The 21306-nt window shown below is 44.3% G+C and overlaps 1 protein-coding gene across 4 annotated transcripts in view; it reads left to right on the forward strand.

The window, feature by feature from the left end:
- DLC1 (DLC1 Rho GTPase activating protein) overlaps positions 1-21306 on the forward strand; it is a 418852-nt gene that overhangs the window by 394146 nt on the left and 3400 nt on the right. For all 4 annotated transcript variants that reach the window (XM_045997026.1, XM_045997029.1, XM_045997031.1 and 1 more), the window contains 9 exons: positions 2486-2567; positions 9332-9395; positions 11481-12901; positions 13342-13518; positions 16366-16525; positions 16647-16845; positions 18575-18788; positions 20273-20387; positions 20986-21204. In XM_045997026.1, the coding sequence (XP_045852982.1) occupies positions 2486-2567; positions 9332-9395; positions 11481-12901; positions 13342-13518; positions 16366-16525; positions 16647-16845; positions 18575-18788; positions 20273-20387; positions 20986-21204 (2651 nt within the window). The remainder of the gene's footprint in view (positions 1-2485; positions 2568-9331; positions 9396-11480; positions 12902-13341; positions 13519-16365; positions 16526-16646; positions 16846-18574; positions 18789-20272; positions 20388-20985; positions 21205-21306) is intronic.

Here is a 21306-nt window from a genome sequence, read left to right on the forward strand (position 1 = left end):
TGCATGTTTATTACTGTGGAGCTGCTTATCTTCTTTAGAGAGGATTCCTGACCTATTAACATTCACAGTATCTCTGTCTTTCAGAAGGGCTTGGCTCTGGGGAGGGTTGGGGAGGGACCACCATCCTATCAAATTCAATTCACAGCTCCACTGGAGATGGGGAAAGATAATTGCATTTGCAGTGGCAGGAAGGTGGCTGTCCTTTTGTTCCTTTTGTTCTCCTGTTTAGAAATTAAATTTCCTTCAATTATGTTCATTTTTGGTGTTGATTTGCTGCCAAGCAGCACTTTCTTATGAGTGTATGTTCGCTAAGACTCCTTTCTAGTCTCTGTCTTACTCCCAAAATTCTGACTGCATTTTCCACAGGATGTGTTTGGGGTCTCTTTACATTTACAAATCTTTTGAAGCATAAGCCTATTTGGGGGATATACTGTATATTGTTCTAGGCGATAATTTCTGCTCTCCTGCCCCCCTGCCCCGGTCTGTAGGGTGAGTATAACACACTACACACCAACCCACACATTCCTTGTCTTCCTGTTTTGCTTTATTTCGGTCTTTGGCAATTTATACTTCCTGCCCTTAAACTCAAGCTGGAAGATGAAATCCTAACCTGAAGAACTCTGAGAACTTCTATATATCAATAAATCGTATCTTTTAAAAGCTGGTTCTTTCAGAACAGTCTAGGCAAATAAAAGCAATTGAATTACTTCACTTCTCTCTTACATTTAGTTCCTACCTACTCTAGATTTTGTTTGTTTTTTAAACAGAATCTGAAAGTGAATTTGGGATCAGAAAGGAATCTAAAGGACAGTTCTGGGTACACGAAGTTAGAATTATTAAAATAACACGGTCCTGGTCTCCTATACACTTAACAGACGTGAGCTTTTCGTTTACATTTATAGATCAGATGTTACCCTCTGGAAGTATTAAAATATATTCTTTAGGGTCAGCTCTGTTATTTAATACTTAAAAGTTCTTGATGTCTACTCAAAGTGAAATAAAATGTGACAACCTTCAAACAGTTTCAGAGTCTGCGGTATTCACTAATAGCTGACATTCACTATAAGCTTACATATGGAGTTGGTCCGTAAAATAATGAAGAGATAAATTCCTAAGTACCAAGTTTCACGTATTTCTTTGTTAAACTTGGACTGCCTCATTGGTCTGCCTGTGTTATTCAGGTAACAATAAAGAACTCTATGCCTTCAGAAAAAGGAATTGGACTGTAACAGTATTGATGTTGTTTCCAACATTTAAAAAAAAAAAAAAGTGCTCTTAAGCGTTATCTCTAGGAAGTAGATTGTTAAAAATAAGGGGCTCCATCATGAAAACGTCACAGTCAACCCAGGAACTAGAACATGACTGATCACTTGTATCTCCTGGGAGTCTGAGAGCCCAGTCTATCCCTGTACAAAGCGTTATTAGCCATTTCAGAGGCCATGGGGTTGGTTTTTTTGTTTTTCTGTTTTTGTTTTTGTCTTTGTTTTTGTTTGGTTATGCTAATCCCTGTTTCCTGCTGTGCTGATTTATTGCCCCCATTCCTGACCACAGAGGTGCACAGAAGAACTCTTACTCATCATATTATGTAAGCGTTCTACGGGAAAGACCAATTATACCCTAATAGCTGGAACTCCTTAGAGGGTAACTTGTTTTTATCTAGTGGCAATTCCAGAGCAGTTGTAAATTTCCACAGTGGTGCCACGGGTCGCCCTCCCCTCTTCTTGAATGTATTTATCAATAAGGGATAAAAAAGGGAATTCTTCTATTGAGTTGACTTTTTCCCCCTTTCTTCTTTTCGGTTCTGATATAACTTCTAGTATTGTAGACTACTGAACTCTCCTACAGTTTAAGGGATTTGGGATCCCATTGTTCGCCAGCAGCTTTGTAGCTAGCCTTTTGTTTTAGGGGGGAGTTATATAAACTCCTGAAAAGCCATATGGAAGTGCTAATATTTGTTTAAAAATAGCATATCCTGAATTCTCTTTAGCTTTTGATGTCATGCAAATGGTTAGATTCCATTTCCTACCACTTGCCATTGTTCTGTAGACCTTTCCTTGGCTCTGTTTTCCGTGACCTTTTTCCCCTGATCAAATGTGAGCAGACACACATGGAAAGACAACAGAACAACAGCCACCACCCCATTTAAAGGAAGCATCCTTCTGGTGTGTTGATTCTGGCCGAAACTATAATTTACAGCAGGGATCTGTTGCCTGCTGATTTGTTCCAAGGTGGAACAGTGTTTTGAACCACTTCTCTGACAAGGAGGGGTATTTGAGTCTACAGACCACTTTACATCTAAGCTCAGTGAGGACGCTGTTGGAATTGGCCTAAGTTGCTTTATTTTCCCATAGCGCTTGATAGGAAGTAAGGTGCCCTACACACAGTAGGTGTTTAAGAAATTACTTTTCTTTCCCCTCTGCTAAACTCGGCTAGATTGGCAAGAATTTAGGTGTTCAATAAATACATGTTTTTATTTTTCTTATAGATCTTCTGTTCCCCATTGATATTTCCTTGGTCAAGAGAGAGCATGATTTTTTGGACAGAGACGCCATTGAGGCTTTATGCAGGTAAATGGAAATGTTTTGAGTGGTTTCTTTTTTTTTTTTTTTTTAGAATGAGGTTATCATCAAAATGGTTTTTGCTCCTGTTGGTTCTACTAAGTAAGTCAGGTGTTTGATGAGTGAATGGTTATGGTAATTTACTTCATTATAAGTTATAGGCCTTTTAATTAAAATAAGTAATACCTTGTTATTTCATATTGCCATTAAATGACACTGCCCTAGGAGGCCCTGAAATAGACCATTCCATGTTCGATACCATGTGACTGCTGAAAGAGAGACTGTTCAGTTGGCCTGGAAACTTGGAACAGGGTAATTGAGTGTACAAGCCCAGCCAGATACTCCAGCAGAGTCATAGCGGCTGTTAGATTGAATGAAAAATAACACACTGAGAGGAGTACGTGGCGGGGGGGGGGAGTTACGGCATGCTGGAGTCAGGAGAACCATTGCCTGAATTCCAGAGAAGCTTCTGTGTGACCCTCTTCAGCTTCCCCAGGTACTAAAAAGTAACAATAGGATTAAATAAGGTTATAGACAAACTCAGCACAAGCCTTTAAGCTACAGTGGATGGGCAGTAACTGAGCATTGATGTGAGCTGTGCCTAAACCTGTCAGAAATCCTCATTCGTTGTGCTGGTGGGTCTTTGGGCTGAGGGGCAGCCGGGGGGTTTTGGTGAAGTGGAAGTGAGAATACATGTAGCAGATGATGGCGAGACACCAATGATCCTCTCCAACTCTTCGTGACATGTTACTCATCTTCAAGTTATTCATCCTTCGTTGTTTTCCTCAAAGCCTTCAAGCTATAAAAGCTGAATTCTGGGGAAAAGTTATACCCAGAAAAAATTTGCATATTGATTTTTTGTGTAAAATTGAAATTAATTTTCTTTCATTCAGTACTTATTTTAACTTAGAAGAACATCCTTAAGGTAGAACGACACTCGGAATTTATTAACCCCTTTGTAGGCACAGAAAGCAGTAGCTCAGGGAAAGTATAATTTTTTGCCTTTCCTCTGTAAGGCAGTGTTTTTTGAATCCACTCACTTAAACCATGATTGTAGGGAAAAACAGGCAAGATCTTTAGGATGGTATATGAAAGTGACTAGTTCTCGTGGTTGAAGAAAAACAAGAGTGCCACATTAACCACAGAAACACTGTCACTTTTCAAATCCAATGAAATGGCTGCTTAGAAATGTCCAGGGTACGTACACATTTTCTGAAGGCAGCCTAATCCCAAGTCCCTCACTGTAGTGTGTAATACCAAAGCTATGTCATCGGGAACGAGAGAATGTCACTAATGCAGTTTGGGAGGGAAGAAGTCAACAACATCTGGAGTATAAACTACTCCAGACATTTTTTAAATGTTTTAATGCTTAGCTGTGGGATAGAATTCATTTCTTTTTCAATTCATCATTGGTGATAACGCATATAAATGAGGTCACTCATAACATGGATCCTAAGAAATATTTACGCATTGAGTCAGATCACCCATTTCACACATTTTCTGCCACTCAGTGAGTGGGCCCTCTGAACAGCAGCAACAGCTTAGGAATTTCTGGGTCATAAAGATATCGCTACACACTGTAGCCCAAAGGGGTCGTGATTAGATTCTTGAATACTTTTTTTTAACATCAGTTTGAAATTGTGTCACTCTCCTCTGAAGAGAAGGTCATCCTCTGCCCTTTGTGATTTTCACTGGCTCTCTATTCTGTTTGAGAAGCTACCGCCCTTTAAAGGGAATAAATCTGTGTTTCAGGATCTTTTGTGAAAAGAAAAGCCTAGGAACAGCTAGACCTTCTTCATCTGTATGTGGACTCTGCAGTGTATGCTGGGTTGGGTTTCTGTTTTCTCAGATGCAAAGAATGATGTCTCAGAGGTTTAGTGTGAGGAGGAAATAAGGTAATGGGTGTTAAAGGGCTTTGAAAATTATTAGGCCCAAAACGGAGGCCCAGATTTGAGTATGTAGAGAAAGTCTTGAGGTTGGGTTTTCCTTTCAAAAAGGAAATCCTTCAGAATTCATACGAACAGTCATCAACTTGTTTGTAATGGAAACCCCAAGGCGCTTGTCCATGTTCACACAGACTTCTCAAGGCAAATGATTGTCCTTTTGAGAGACCTAAACAAATGTTCTAAAGAAAACGATGAGGCATCTTCTTTTGAAATGCCCTGCACGTTCCTAGCTGTCTGCACAGTGGTGGGGCATACCTGTTTGACTCTTGACGGGATACTCATCTCATGAGCTACACTAGTCTCTTCCCCATAGTCTCTCAGCCTGTGGAATTCAAGGGCCAGTAAATCATGAAGCTGTGGTGTGGTTTGACAGTTTTGTGATTTGTCAAGTTCTCTCCAGACTGACAGACTTCTTGCAGGCTTCCATCGTTTGCCCTGTTGAAATATTTTGAGAACTTGATTTTAAATATATATGGTAAAATTGTTAGAGAAACTCAGGTGTAAAGTTTTACTTCATGAAGTATTATTAATCGTTAATTTTAACATTTTTACCTTAAATAAAACCTGTTAAAGTTTGTTTTAAATAAGATAATTCTTGGAGCACCTGGGTGGCTCAGTCAGTTAAGCATCTGCCTTCAGCTCAGGTCATGATCCCGGGGTCCTGGGATTGAGCCCCACGTCGGGCTCCCTGTTCAACGGGGAGTCTGCTTCTCCCTCTCCCTCTGCCCCTCTTCCTGCTCATACTCTGTCTCTTTCTCACTCAAATAAATAAATAAAATAGTTTTTACATGGTTTCTCTCTTCTGCCACCCTTCCACACACATGAATGTTACAACTGCTTCCCTATACACATCAGTGTTCTGCTTAAAAATTTATTATATTCTTACATGGATAATGCTGATCTCAGCAGTCTATTTAGGGCAGAAGACACACACTTCTTTTCTTTTTCTTTTTCTTTCTTTATTTTTTAAGATTTATTTATTTTAGGGGCGCCTGGGTGGCTCAGTGGGTTAAGCCTCTGCCTTCAGCTCAGGTCATGATCTCAGGGTCCTGGGATCGAGCCCCGTATCGGGCTCTCTGCTTGGCAGGGAGCCTGCTTCCTCCCCTCTCTGGCTGCTGCTCTGCCTACTTGTAATCTCTCTCTCTCTCTCTCTCTCTCTCTGTAAAAAAGAAAAAAAAATTAAAAAAAAAAAAGATTTATTTATTTTAGAGAGCGAGAGAGCACATGAGCAGTTAGGGGAGAGGGAGGGAGACTGTCAAGCCGACTTGGCACTGAGTACAGAGCCTGACATAAGGCTCAGTCTCATGACCCTGAGATCACAACCTGAGCCAAAACTAAGAGTTTGACGCTTAGCCAACTGTGCCACCGAGGCGCCCCCAACTTAATGCTTTCTTGAGAATTATGATAATACTATTTTAAAGACTTTTTTTTTTTTTTTTAATTTGAGAGAGTACACAAGCCAGAGGTAGGGGCAAAGGAAGAGGGAGAAGCAGACTCCCTGCTGAGCGGGAGCCCAAAGTGGGGCTCAGTCCCAGGACCCTGAGATCATGACCTGAGCTGAACGCAGGCACTCAACCGACTGAGCCACCCAGGCATCCCTCATAATGATAATTATCTTAATACAAAGTTTAGTAGTGACCAAAAGTTACAGCTATGAAACTTCTGAGTTTTGGGGATTTGGATTGCTCACCAAGTTTCTTGTATTTACCCCTGTAAGGGATTTTTGTATTTCTTTCGAGAGATTGGCTTTGTCCCAGTTTTGTTAGTTATGCTGCATAATCCAACCCCAGTGATAAGGCCAACATCATGAGAGGGTCACATCAATATTAATACTGGGGGAGTGGTTTGCTTGCCTTAAATCATATACAGATAATAATGCAAACTACTGTTGGAACACCTCTTCTGAAATGATCTTTGTCTCCGAGCACCTGGCTGGCTCAGTCAGGAAAGTATGCCACTCTTGATCTTGGGGTCATGAGTTGAAGCCCCACGTTGGGTGTATAGATCACGGAGATGATCTTGTCTCTCTAGCTTCTGAAAAATGTTCCATATCACTGTTTTCCTTTGGAGGTGGTAACTGACTCCTCCTATCAACACACCAAAGAATTACGCAAATAAGGCGATAATCATACAGTGATAAGTACATATCCCAGCTATCCTCTTCAGTCTGCACTTCGTTGTAAAACAGCCCTTGAATGCCTAACCAATGTCAAACAGCCTGCCACATAGTGGATTTCAACGTTGTTCCTATTTCTGTTCAGTTAAAAGGAAGTAAATTTTTAAAGCAATTGCGCTAATTCCAAGAAAGTATCTTTTAAGAATTAGAACAATTCTTATTTGTCAGGTCTTACTTGGAAAATTGTTCCTTTCTCTTTTCTCGCATGTCTCTGATACTTGTCCCTGTTTTCATTTTGCATACGAGGCCCAAATACCCGCCGGCTTTGCTTTTATCAGAGTGCCTGCAGCTTCCTGCAGCAAAACTCAGGAGCCTTTGATGGTCCACCTTGCACTCCCTCCCCCTTCAGAGCAGGGTACAAGTTGCCCAGCAGATAAGACTGACACATTCCTCTGGAGCTGGGCCCCCGCGAGGGCCAGGGGGGTTGGAAGGACCACGCCTTCCGGACAGATGGTGCGACATACTAGTTGCCGCTCATTTGGGGAATCATACTTAGGGTAGAAGCTGCTCTGTGTATTAGCATCAAATAGAGGTTGACTTTGGGAAAAAATGCAGGCTGTACTGTTCTTGAGCGTCAGAGCTGCCATGTTTTACTCCTGTGGCCTTGGACAAGATTCATGACCTCTCCAAACCCCCATGTCCTCTCCAAACCTCCATGTCCTCACCGATAAAAGGAAGGAAAACAGTAGTCTCTGTGCCATAGGGTTGTTGTGAGGACCAAGATGAAGTAACATGGCGCCCGAGCCGGAGCGAGCCCTCTTCGGTCTAGCTCTGTTTCGTTTCAGTGTGGTCCCTCTCCGAGTACCTAAGGTCTCACCAGTGGGCATTCTTTGGAGGTCCTGGGAACAAATGAATTTTACAGAAGCCCCAAGAAATAACTTCTAGGCTTCAAAATCAAAGTGCCATTAGTTTGGTGTTACCAACATAAAAAAAGATAATGTTGTCCGTCATATAACTAGCCTCCCCGGGGTCTTTTTTGTTTGACTCAAATCTAGAATTTGTGAAGTGAGCCCCTCCCCCGCTGCCAGAGGTTTCCATGCCTAGTAAACCTGGTTATAAACACCACTCAACCATTAAAGCCCAAATGAAGGCAAGTAGGTATTTGATTACAGGTTTGATTAATGAAACCCAGACCTAAGACTAACTGTAACCATTCGGGATTCTTTAAATCTTGAAAACATTTGAGTACTCAAACACTGTGGGTCTAAGTCATTTAAGTAATGCATGCCCCTTTAGGGAGGGACCTTATATCCACTCATTTCAAAGTTCGGGCTTTTTCTTAAGTTATTTGTTTTCTTTCCCTCCCCATCAACAGAGAGAATTTTTCTGAACACAGGCAACGGAGGCGTTCTGAGCTATCTTTGTTTATTCTGTAAACAGGCTACCACGTAATCTATGAAATCAAAGGCAGTCTTATCAGCAGGCAAAAATACTTTCTATCCTTGTGCATAAGTTGTTAGACAAGTTGCAAGGACAGAATCCCAAAGATAAAACCTAGAAGCAGTCTCCTGGTCCGTTTGAATTTGTGTGAATTAAATGCTCTTATCCTATGAAAAATGTAGAATTGCAATTATGGGAAAAACTGGGTAGCTGAGCTTGGAAGACAGCAGATAATGCGGAAGGTTTATTTGAGGAAGACCGAGTGCTGGTCATCTGGAAGCTGTTAGGGCTGTCATTCACACTTCTACAATACCATGTCCTCCTGTGTATGGAAAGGCCTTCTCTTTTCAGCTATTTCATTATTTCCTGGTGAGGACTTTTGTTTGGGGGTTTGTTTTCTGTTGTTGTTTTTCTTTTTCTTTTTTTTTTTTTTTTTTTTTTTTTTTTTGTATTTCATTTTCAACCAATGAAATTATTTCCCTAATTATAAATTGACACTACTCCTTGGCAGGGGTAAAAAAGTATTCAAAGGAAAAATATCACTCTTGTTCCAAAAAAGAATCTGATTCAAGTGCTGATTCATGAACTCTGTTGTAACCTGTGAAGCTGCCGTATACAAATTCTTTCAGTAATCATTTACCCTATTGCTATGACTGTCCCAAACATTATCCTGTCCGATACATGAAGTTATAAAAAGAATTGGGATATCAAAGAGGCACCAATTTCCTTACCATGTAAGAACTCACTAAGTTTTTGAGCAGAGTGTCTAAGATTGTTATGTCTAAAAATTGGCTTATTTTTCTATTTGAATTTTGCTTGGAGGTAGAATATACCATTTATTTTTATTTACCAAAAACACTGTTTGGTTTTTTGTTGCGGTTCCTGTTTCTATGAAAGGAGACATCACTGGCTCTTACTTCTTGGCACTGTGTGGCGCTATCTAATGGCTCAACCGAGGGACTCTTGGAAGAATAAATTTCCCGTTGAGACTTGTTTGTTCTGTGAAGAATAAGAAGCCCCTGATAGTACCATAGCAAGGTGTCCTTTTCTTATAAAATAGTAATACTCAATCTAAATGAAGAAGTTTAAGAAAGGTCAAGGTATTTTTAAACTATTCACCTTGTAAAGAAGTTTCTAACACTGTTCTGAATTATAGAATAATTTTTATAGAAGAAAGAAATTCATTAAACATGCCACCTGTCTGGAAAAAAATATTTATCTACCCCTCCTTGGTTTCCTATCTTTGCTAATATTCTTTCTTTGCCCTGTAGGCGTCTAAATACTTTAAACAAATGTGCAGTGATGAAGCTGGAAATTAGTCCACATCGGAAGAGAGTGAGTATATAAAATGTATAATAGGATGGGAGGAAAGCGGGCAGACCAAAAATTGGATTGTGTTTTGTAAGAGTCTTTGTCTCTCAAACTCTTATTATTTCCTTATTCCAAAAATCTACATTTTTAATGTACATAATCCAGTCGGTTTACCCAAGATCAAGTAGCCTTATGTCACTGAAACCAGTCCTTGCAGCTAGCCAATAAATTGAAGTTTCCCCACTGTTTCGTTTTTTTTTTTTTTTAATGAGATAAAATTGACACAGGATACTACTAGTTTCAGGTGTACAACATAGTGATTCAGTATTTATATATATTACAGTGTGATCACCACAAGTCTAGTTAACATCCATCACCACACAGTTACAACATTTTATTGTTGTGGTGAGACTTTTTAAGATCTTTCTTAGCAAATTTCAAATATACAGTACAGTATTATCAACTATAGTCACCATGCTGTACATCACATCCCCAAAACTTATTTATTTTGGTAACTGAAAGTTTGTACCTTTTGACCCCTGCCTCTGGCAACCACCAGTCAGTTCTCTGTGTCTATGAGGGTTTTTTTTTTCCAACTGTTTTTGACAGGAACAAATCATCTATTATTTTGCGTTGTTAATTCAGTGCCTACTACAGATTAAAGGAAGGAGACTTAGGAAATGCCATAAGCCCATTATGCCCTTTAGGACTTAAAGCTAAAGTTCTTTGGAAAAACTCTCTTTTCCCACATGTAACAGTAACTGTTTCAGGGCTCCAGGGATGGAAGAGAAGGCTGGCTTGTGCGGTACTGAAGGATAATGGGAGCCTGGAGGGAGGAAAAGAGTTGGGGGAGATGGCGGGAAGGGCAGGAGATCCCACACATTCTAGGCAAATGGCAGTGCATAACTTCCGTGTCTGAAATGTGAGGTCCTTTTATGAGCTCTTAAGAGAAAAGGTGGGTGTAGTCCCGGGAGTGAGTGTCACAAATTAGAGTAAACAGGAATCAGGTTGGTCAAAGAACTTCTGTCTCTGACTGTTCAGAGTACAAATTTTAATTATCCTAGAGTCCCTCACTTACAACAAGCTGCCTTCTTGGGGGAGTTAAACCTTTTAAACAAATGAACTGGAACCTCAGCACCCACTGAGCTGTGGAGAGGAGTCTGTCAGTCAGCGTGGGATGCTCTCATTGTCCTGTGAAACGTGGGTCATGTGACATTCTCCACACCGGAGGGAAAGGCCTGCATCCTACTGAATGGTGCCTTTTGATACCCCGCCTAGAGGGCTCAAATGCAATAGTCTGTGATGTAGCATAACCCAGAGTCCCACCCATAAATCAGGCAGAGTCAGCAACGGTGTTACTTCATGTTTTTGAATGTTCCATGCTGTCAGGACTGGGTATTTGTGAAGCCTTGTTAAATTGCCTGGAGCATGTCTGAGGTTGAAACTTCACAGGACACGTGTGGCGTTAGCTCCCCACCCCGTGTCTGGTCCGGGAGGGAACAAAAAAGAGCAGGTAAGAAGCTGAAAAGTGTCAGACTGAAAAATTGTGGGGGTTTATCCCCTTGCTTGGTGTCGTCACTGGTCTGTTAGGAGATGTTGCACACTCCTAGGTTGGCTACAGATTCTGGTTATCATTCTTCTTAAGGGTTTGAAAACTACCTTTTTTTAATTGCAAAAGAGACTATAAACACATGCTATCACCAGACCGCGGAATTGGAGGCAGACCAGAGGGAGTCCTACCCGTTGCTGACTCCAGTTCAAAATATTTTGCATGCCTGGAATTTTCACAGATCTCAAGAGGTTTCCTCTGTGAGCCATTAAAGAACAGCCTATAGATGCAGCAGTTTCTACAAAATAACTCTTACTTAGCCTGAAACACCCGGGAAGGCTTTTTCCTGTTAAAGTCCTGAGGTACATCTTTGTAATGTGAAAAAATAATAAGATCATCATCCAATCAAATAATAATACATAATAAAATAAGGATACAAAGGGGTAATTGACACCAGTGGCATATTATGAGCCGTGTCCTGGGCCTCTGGCCCGGGTACACATCCTGCTCCCTACTGTCCGCCGGTCCCAGTGATGAATGCCTCCATTCTGTCCTTGCAGAGTGAGGATTCGGACGAGGACGAGCCTTGTGCAATAAGCGGCAAATGGACTTTCCAGAGGGACAGCAAGAGGTGGTCCCGGCTGGAAGAGTTTGATGTCTTTTCTTCAAAGCAGGACCCAGCCCCCGGGGCCCCCGATGACACCCCCCTGAAGAGCACGGCGAGCCATGAAAGCATGCTGACGGACCTCAGCGAGCGCCAGGAGGTGGCTTCGGTCCTCAGCCTCAGCAGCACGGGCAGCCTCCCCGTGCATGCGTCCCGTGCTGGGGACACAGCGACGCCCCGCACGAACTCAGTCATCAGCGTCTGTTCCTCTAGCCACTTAGTGGGCCACGATGACTCCTTCTGCAGCCTGCCCTCTCCCAAGGAACTGTCCAGCTTCAGCTTTGGCATGAAGGGCCACGAAAAGAACGCCAAGTCCAAGACGCGCAGCCTGCTGAAACGCATGGAGAGCCTGAAGCTCAAGGGCTCGCACCACGGCAAGCCCAAGGCGCCTTCCAAGCTGGGGCTGATAATCAGCGGGCCCATTCTGCAGGAGGGGATGGACGAGGAGAAGCTGAAGCAGCTGAACTGTGTGGAGATCTCCGCACTCAATGGCAACCACATCAACGTGCCCGCGGTGCGCAAGCGGAGCGTCTCCAACTCCACGCAGACCAGCAGCAGCAGCAGCCAGTCAGAGACGAGCAGCGCCGTAAGCACGCCCAGCCCGGTCACCAGGACCCGGAGTCTCAGCGCCTGCAGCAAGCGGGTGGGCATGTACTTAGAGGGCTTTGATCCATTCAATCAGTCCACCTTCAACAACGTTATGGAACAGAACTTTAGGAACCGCGAGAGCTACCCGGAGGACACAGTCTTCTACATCCCGGAAGATCATAAGCCTGGCACTTTCCCCAAAGCCCTCTCCAATGGCAGTTTCTCTGCCTTGGGGAATAACAGCTCCGTGAACTGGAGGACCGGAAGCTTCCATGGCCCCGGTCACATCAGCCTGAGGAGGGAAAACAGCGACAGCCCCAAGGAGCTCAAGAGACGCAATTCCTCCAGCTCCATGAGCAGTCGCCTGAGCATCTATGACAACGTGCCGGGCTCCATCCTGTATTCCAGTTCGGGGGACCTGGCCGACCTGGAGAACGAGGACATCTTCCCCGAGCTGGATGACATCCTGTACCACGTGAAGGGCATGCAGAGGATAGTCAATCAGTGGTCGGAGAAGTTTTCAGATGAGGGAGACTCGGACTCAGCTCTGGACTCGGTCTCTCCGTGCCCCTCCTCTCCTAAGCAGATACACCTGGATGTGGACCACGACCGAGCCACACCCAGTGACCTGGACAGTACGGGCAACTCACTGAATGAACCCGAAGAGCCCTCGGACATCCCAGAAAGGAGGGATTCTGGGGTTGGGGCCTCCCTGACCAGGTCCAATAGGTGAGAACCTTGCTTCCCCCTGGAGATTGGGGAAGGGGGGCAGGGAGGGACTGCTTCCGCCCTTGTGTGGGGGAAATGGGGTCAGGTGTGGCATTTGTAGCCCTGTGGGTTCCCAAGAAAAGTGACAGACCAAGAGATCTGAACATCCAAAAAGCATAGAGACTGTTTAACGGGTACAGCATTTCAGTTGGGAAGGAGGATGTAAGTCCTGGGGGTGACTGCTGGTGATGCTTGTGCAACAGTGTGAAGGTGTTCAAGGCTTCTGAGCTGTACACTTGGCGGTGGTGTATTTTACCCCAGTGGGGGAGGGGAAAGAATGGGATGGAAGTTGAGTCCTCTCTGTTCCTAAGACAAGACACCAGCGAGCAGCCACTGCCGATTTTGCATCTACCTGTTGAAGAGCCCTTGTACTCACTCCCTCCCCCACTCTCCTCCCGCAGGCACAGGCTCAGATGGCACAGCTTCCAGAGCTCCCATCGGCCGAGCTTAAACTCCGTGTCTCTGCAGATTAACTGCCAGTCGGTGGCCCAGATGAACCTGCTGCAGAAATACTCGCTCCTAAAGTTAACCGCCCTGCTGGAGAAATACACACCTTCTAATAAGCATGGCTTTAGCTGGTAAGGGTTAACTGTGCTCAGTTAACTAACTGGAGGGGTTTGGGGTCAGTTCCTTGAAGCTGTCCCAACTCTGAGTATGTAACAGTTCTATCCTTTATGGATACCTTTAGACGATCACCCACATTTAATGTCTGCATTCTTGAGGCCCTATTTGATACTGCTTAAGCCAGTCGCACTTTAGGGAATAAGTGGTGGGATTGCTTGAGTGAGCTTCAGCTCTCTGTTTGACAAATCGCTGGTTATTGGGGTGACTCTCTCACACTGTGGAGCTGCCTTCTTCCCAGGGTTAGGCAGAACCCACCAGGGCGCCTGGGTGGCTCATTTGGGTGAGCGTCTGACTCTTGATTTCGGCTCAGGTCATGATCTCAGGATGGTGAGATCCAGCCCCTCGTTGGGCTCTGCGATCAGCAGGGAGTCTGCTTGAGGATTCTCTCTCTCTCCCTCCCTCTGTCCCTCCCCCTCTCTAAAATAAATAAATCTTAAGAAAAAGAAAGAAATGACCCACCATAGGTAAATACATGTACAGTATCAGATCCTACTTATGGAAAGAAGGAAAGAAAAATTTTGTTCATATCATAGGATATTGAGACCAACTTTGAAACATTAGACGTTTACAGCATCTGGCCTTATAACCCTCTCCGTGTATGTTTTTAGAAATCATTTTTGATGTAAATATTTGAAGCATCACTCAAAAAAATCTACCTGTGCTAAAAAAATTCAGGTTATGTTTTTTCTAACAGAGACTCTTAAACAGCAAATAATAAACACAAGGGATCCGCTGCTCTGACATAGTGTAGATTAACGTATACGTGAAGGTAAAATTCATCAGATGTTCATCATACTTTCAAGAATACGGCCCTTGGGGGCGCCTGGGTGGCTCAGTGGGTTAAAGCCTCTGCTTCAGCTCAGGTCCTGGGTCCCAGGGTCCTGGGATCGAGCCCCACATTGGGCTCTCTGCTCGGCAGGGAGCCTGCTTCCTCCCCCCTCTCTCTCTCCCTCTCTGCCTACTTGTGATCTCTGTCAAATAAATAAATAAATCTTTAAAAATAAAAAAAAAAGAATTCGGCCCTTGGCGTATACAGCACAGCCGGAGACTACTAGGCCGCATGGGTAGTGCATGGGACCTGATACGTGCGTGCCTTAAGTTCTCTGCTGTCGGTGCGAAGCAGACACCTCCCCCCAGATTGACATCCAAGTGCATCTCAGTGTCTGCAAGGTGTCCTTCAGCCTTTTCACTCATCTGAGTGTTCATCGTCCCAGTTGCACAATCTGCTTTCTAGAAAAACAGAAGCAGCCCATTTCTCTTAGTAGCGGCCGGAGGTACCCGGGAGAGTCAGCAGTGTTGTCTCTCTCCTCAGGACTTGTAGTGAGTTTAACTTCAGCATCAAAGCACCTCCCGTTCAAAGGCTGTTATTATGTGAGCCTCGCTAAATACAGAAGTTGTTTGTTCTGAATGACAGAAATAAGTATTGACCGGTTTATCCCCACATGCTTCGGATTCTCGGTGGAGATCGTAATGTGTTCTTTGCAAATTCCGCTGCCAGGCTTTTCTCCCCCGACAAAGCGAGTATTATACACACTTAGAGCTGTGATACCATATACTTAACTGTATGGAAATACAAATTTGGCTCTGCGCTTTAGCTTACCTTTCGTAGGGCTCTAAACGCGAATGTGTCGTGGCTGCGGGGAAGCCCTGAGCAGGCAAAGCAGTCTGTCTTCTGCAGTGTTCCTCTGTGCTCAGAGCCCGGTTTTCCCTGCTGGCTGTTTAAAAATACATATTTTACATTCTCGTTTCTGAGTTGCCCACCCGCTTCCCACTAAACCCTCAAGAATCTGAAAGTCCACAATACTTTTTGAGTTCTGGTCAGTTTTTCCAGTGAGTCAAAACCAAATGTAAAGCCTCGCATTGTGGGATCCGTGGAAGAGGGAGAAATTCTACGCAAAGTTCTTTTCCTGTTCGGCCTTGCCCTTTCTTGTCCTATTTAGAGAGGTCACTTGTAGAGCTGAAATTTCTGCTTGACAGCATTAAATGCATGACATCGGTTTCCTGCTGTTCCATTTACTGCTGGGGCTGGACCTGGTTTTAGGACTCCGGGGAGCCTGGCGGAGGCTCACAAAACCCTCATTGTTCTTTTCCATCTTCTTTTAGAAACTTAAAGATGTTATACTCTCCGGGGTCATCAGCAGGAGGATTTATTTTGACTTCGGGTCATTAGCTCGGCCCCCTCTGTTGAGCTGTGGAGTTGGTTTTCATTATGTTGGACCAACACCACGCATCTGCTATTTCCTCATCCAGCATTACGTGAGCCTTTTATACCTTAAATGCTTTGAAACTCATCAAAAACTTAGAAGTGTTTCTTACCCATTTATAGGACGGACAGGAGCATGTTTTTCAAATTGTCATGAAGTGCCTTATTAGGGTCCTGAATGTTTTCTGTTTCTGGTCCTTCCTGTGCTGCCATTTTGTAAGGAAGCCCATCGGCTCCCTTAAGAATATAGATCCAGTTCTCAGAGGTTGTAGAGGAAAGAGAATCTCCAACAGAGAAAATGTTCCTGGGTGTCATAGCCCCCAACTCTCAGAAGATCCAGAATAGCCCTGTCCCACGGAGCTGTCTGGGATAGTGGAAATGTTCTGTATTCACTCCTCTGGTGAATATATGGCCACAGATGGCTCGTGAGCGCTTGAACTGTGGCCAGTACAACTGAGGAACTAAATTTGTAATTTTATTTAAATAGCCACTTGATTAGCACAGATCTAAAGCCCAGAGGGTTTCCCTGCCAAAGATGGATAAGGGTATATAGACAAATAAACATCTCTCCCCACCCCCACTACTGGTCTTTAAATAGGGCAGTGCCCAAGTTCATGAAGAGGATCAAGGTTCCAGACTACAAGGACCGGAACGTGTTCGGGGTCCCTCTGACGGTCAATGTGCAGCGCACGGGACAGCCCCTGCCCCAGAGCATCCAGCAGGCCATGCGCTACCTCCGCAACCACTGCTTGGAGCAGGTGAGGACCGCTGTGCGCAGGGCCCGTGGGACCGGCGAGCCTCGGACTCGGGCCTCCTTTCTGTAATTCTGCCGTGGAAATGCCGCTTCTATCCTGACATGTCGTGTTTTTCTTCGCACAGGTTGGGCTCTTCAGAAAATCCGGTGTCAAATCCCGGATTCAGGCTCTGCGTCAGATGAATGAAAGTGCCGTAGACTGCATCAGCTACGAGGGCCAGTCCGCTTATGATGTGGCAGACATGCTGAAGCAGTATTTTCGAGACCTTCCTGAGCCGCTCATGACGAACAAACTCTCAGAAACCTTTCTGCAGATCTATCAGTGTAAGTGTTCTTTGATCTCCACGTTGTCAGCCTTGGGGAAAAGTGGGACCAGCTGAAACCTGTGGCTTCCTTTCATGCCGTTTCTTGGGACCCGCATGATGACCTCTTCGAAATCTGTGTCCCCGGTTTCTTTCTTTTCTCCTTGTTTGTGGGACAGGTTTCTGTATACCTGTTGAATAACGCAAAAACAAATTTCCCTTATCGTTCTCTAATTACTGGTACCATTACCCATTCTTACATTCTTTTGAGGGGATTGGGGCAGAGGGAGAGAGAAAGACAGAAACTTCAGGAGGCTCCACGCCAAGTGCAGAGCCCAGTGCCAGGCTCGATCTCATGACCCTGAGATCATGACTTGAGCCAAAATCAAGAGTCACACTCTAACCCGCTGAGCCTCCCAGGTGCTCGCCACATTCTTACATTCTGATCCAGGAACTCACACTTTCATTTGCTTCTAGAACAGTGTCATCGAAGATGCTTAGAAGAGCAGATACCAAGATACTTCTTTTGATTTGCATCTCTCTAGCAGGGCCTGTTGTGTTTAAAACTTCACAGGTGTCTGTGTGTTTTATTTGCTGTAAAATGAATAAATAGTCTTTTTCTGTTATTCTTCTCCGCTTCTGCCAGAAATACTTGGGAAACAATACCCATGCCCTTCTCACTTTTAAGTAGAGCTTAAAGCAAACAGTTGTCTAAATTAATGATCAAGATCAGGATTATAGCATTTACAGCCCCGTGTTTTTCTTGGCTCAGTGTGGTGTTACAGCGATGTAATATAAAAGCAGCTTCTCTTCGTGCTCAAATCGTCCTTAAACCAGCGCATTGGACTTTATTTTATGAGAAATGGAGCTGATCTGGATTATTTCATTATTTGTTTCATCCTTTCAGATTTTATGAAAACACAGGTCACATTTTCCCCACCAAGGTATTTGTTATGTACTGTAACCATGGAGCTGTTTTAATCAGTTTGTGCTATGGAGCTGGACTTGAGTGACTTGATTTTTCCACCACATGCCTCTTAAAAGACAGATTTGCCTAGTAAAGGAGACCTGAAGGTTGGGCCCAGCTTTTTCTATGTGTATGTTATTTTACTGGCTTGTTTCTCAAGCATATATTTTTATACTCATTTCTCAGTACGTTTTCCAAAACTTAAAGAAATTACTAGAAGAATAGCTGTTGTTTCAGCTGAGTGTTTTAGCAACTTCCTTTCTGCATTTTACGAATGAGCAGATCAGTTATAATTCTGGAAAGTCCCCAGAGATACTGAGCATTTTGTGTCAAGGCTGAGAGAAAGTTTTTATTCCTTTCTACGTATCTTAGATATGATTTTTCACTGAGACTAAACCAAAGTATAAATGTGTGTAATACTTTCAGTAATCGAGAATGGTAAACTAGGGATTTCTTTAAAAAATACTTAGAAGAAGAGAACTAATTTCCGTAAACCCAAAGAACATCATATCTGGAGTTGAACTCCGAGGCAGATTTAGGGGAGGATATTGGCATTGTAGGTGTTGAAAAATTTTCAACTCCTCCACAGACAGGAAATACTTGAGGCTAGTGACGCTGGTGGCGGTCCCTAATTTCTTCCATATTAACCTCAAGTACACTTTCTGCAAGTGCTTGTTCAGTACTGGGCACGAGGTCTTTGGGGCTGATGTTTGCTTTGGGACGTTTCCTTGCAACGTGCGTGGACAGGCGCTGAGCTGACCGGGGAAATGCCGGTGTTGTACAGGTGTGCCCAAGGACCAGCGCCTCCAGGCCATCAAGGCCGCCATTATGCTCCTGCCTGATGAGAACCGGGAGGTCCTACAGACCCTTCTTTATTTCTTGAGCGATGTCACAGCAGCTGTAAAAGAAAACCAGATGACTCCCACCAACCTGGCTGTGTGCCTTGCGCCCTCCCTTTTCCACCTCAACACTCTGAAGAGAGAGAATTCTTCTCCAAGGTACGGGTCCAACGAGATGTGCACACATACGCTCTGTTCTTCAGACCGGGGCAGCATATCTTTCCTTCTTGGTTGTCCCCCTGGGTTTGCTGGATTCACACCTGAGGCAAGCAAAGAGGAGTTTGCCTCCTTCCTTCACAGCCCTCCTTTCTTGTCAGCCCCGGAGGTGTGAATTTCTAGACAATTTCATGGCAACCAGGTTTTGAGAATTAGATTTGGGTATGTGCTTTGCCCTGGCAAGTGTTTGCCCTGACCCTCCATGGCAACCTCTGTGACCTTGCCGTCACACTCTCTGCCAGCCAAAGATCATCACGTGGATTTCCTGATCTCAAAACTGGATGGAAATAAGGTGCTTGCCGCCCTTGCTTCTGCGGGCTGGAGAAAGCCAAGCCCCCAGCCTGTGCTGGAAGTTGTAAGGCAGTTAGCTGGGTCTCAAAGAACTAAGGATAACGCTGAGCCTTAAAGCCAGGACAGGGCCGAAGCCCATTGTGTGCAAAGCTTCTCTTTAGATGTATGTAAGCTGGGAGTGGCTGAAGAAGTCAGAGGATCTGGAAAATATCAAAGGCTGTTATTTGCTCAGCACTTACTCTGACCCAACCACCGGACTACACCCTTGACATTCATTCTCTCATTTAATCCTTGTCACAAATCGAGGAGGTGAAGATCCTGGCAGGGAATGCGGGGAGTTTAATAAGTTTAATAAGTAACCTGCCCACATCTGATGGGGAAATGGCCGAGCCCATTGAACTGTTTACTGCTCTGAAGGCGTCACGTAAGGGCCTCACAGCAGATAGGTCACCGGACTGTACCCTGTACCTCCAACCCATCCTGCTTATCCTTTTCCTCAGCTCCAAAGGTACTGGGTGGTTACTCTTTCGCTAGAGTCCTGAGGCCTAGTTGTGCTAGATGACCTTAGCTTTGCTTCTAAAGGCCGTACAATACTTAAAATATCTTTTTATCTCATTCTCACGTGAACTGAGGCATTCCATCTTCAATAGGATAGGGAACTAGAGAGGAGCAGAAGACAGAGATCAGATAAGATTAAGACAAAACCTCTAGGAAACAGTAGTTGGTCCTCTCGCCTTCAGGAGGGGATTTTATTTAAACCGTAAAGAATAGTGACACTATTTACTACCACGTATGCCTCCTCTCCTTGCACCCCTTGAAGCTGCCTTTTATGTCCCCACTAACATACCCAGACCTTCCAAGCCGCCCTATTTAAATAGGAACCTGTTTAACGTGATGGCTTAAAACAGCCCAGATCTCCCTGAAAACTGTCCCTTTCGTGTTTTTTTGTGCTTTGCTGATAGAACTGAGGAATTTTAGTGATCAAAGTAAAGCTCTCCTGAACCTCTTAGTAACACATAGTTCCAGCAAGATGGGTTTTTTTTTTTTTTTCTCTCCTTTGGGTTTCCTAGAATAACACATGAATTAAAAACACGTAAATATTTGAATCTTCACCCTCCCTTGTTTCTTCTGCTTAGGGTAATGCAGAGAAAACAAAGTTTGGGCAAACCAGATCAGAAAGATTTGAATGAAAACCTCGCTGCCACTCAGGGTCTGGCCCATATGATTGCTGAGTGCAAGAAGCTTTTCCAGGTAAGGAGCTGGGGAGCTTTGTTATTTGTTGAGGGTAACATAAATCGTTAGGACAAAATCTTGGCCACCCAGCTTGTTCACATCTTACCAAAAGATCTTTCCACAACTGGAGATGATATACATAGCTCAAGAATGTCTTTTTTTTTTTTTTTCCGCTTTTCTAAGAACATCTTTTCTATTTAATAATCTGTAAGCTCTTTAGAGTTAATGTGTTGAATGAAGTTTGTGTATCTCCATACCCCTGAGTTAGAAAGCAAAAGCAATGAGTGATCTGAAATAAATTCTGTATCCGAAAAGCCTCCTCCATGTAAAAACCACCTGGTATTCATCATTTACCCTCCTACTGTGACTTTCCAAAGCAGAAGAACACTTTACATGAGAATAGGCTTTTTAGATACCTCTATGAGGGTGATGTGGCCTCAAGATACCCAGGGAGGTGGGCAGGCCCAGCCCTCACCACGCGGGGAAGCAGAGCAGTCGGAGGGCCCGCGGGCGGGAGAGCCTGGTGTGTTGCCCTCGCGCTGCCCCTTCCACTGATGGTCCTCGGGAACGAGTACAGGCACACTCCCCTCCTTTTGGTCTCTCATGTCCCCCACAGGTTCCTGAGGAAATGAGTCGATGTCGGAATTCCTACACGGAGCAGGAGCTGAAGCCCCTCACTCTGGAAGCACTGGGACGCCTGCATCACGATGCGCCGGCGGACTACCAGCACTTCCTCCAGGACTGTGTGGACAGCCTATTTAAAGAGGTCAAGGAGAAGTTTAAAGGCTGGGTCAGCTGTTCCACATCTGAGCAGGCCGAGCTGTCCTATAAGAAGGTAAGTCTGGGCCCTGTTGTCAGCTTGTTGTGTTCCAGCGGTCAGGGTTCAGGTTCCACAGGGGAGACCCTGTGGCCAGCTCAGCTCTCCGTGGAGATCTGT

Source organism: Meles meles, chromosome 2 (assembly GCF_922984935.1).
Source record: "Meles meles chromosome 2, mMelMel3.1 paternal haplotype, whole genome shotgun sequence".
NCBI lineage: Eukaryota > Metazoa > Chordata > Mammalia > Carnivora > Mustelidae > Meles > Meles meles.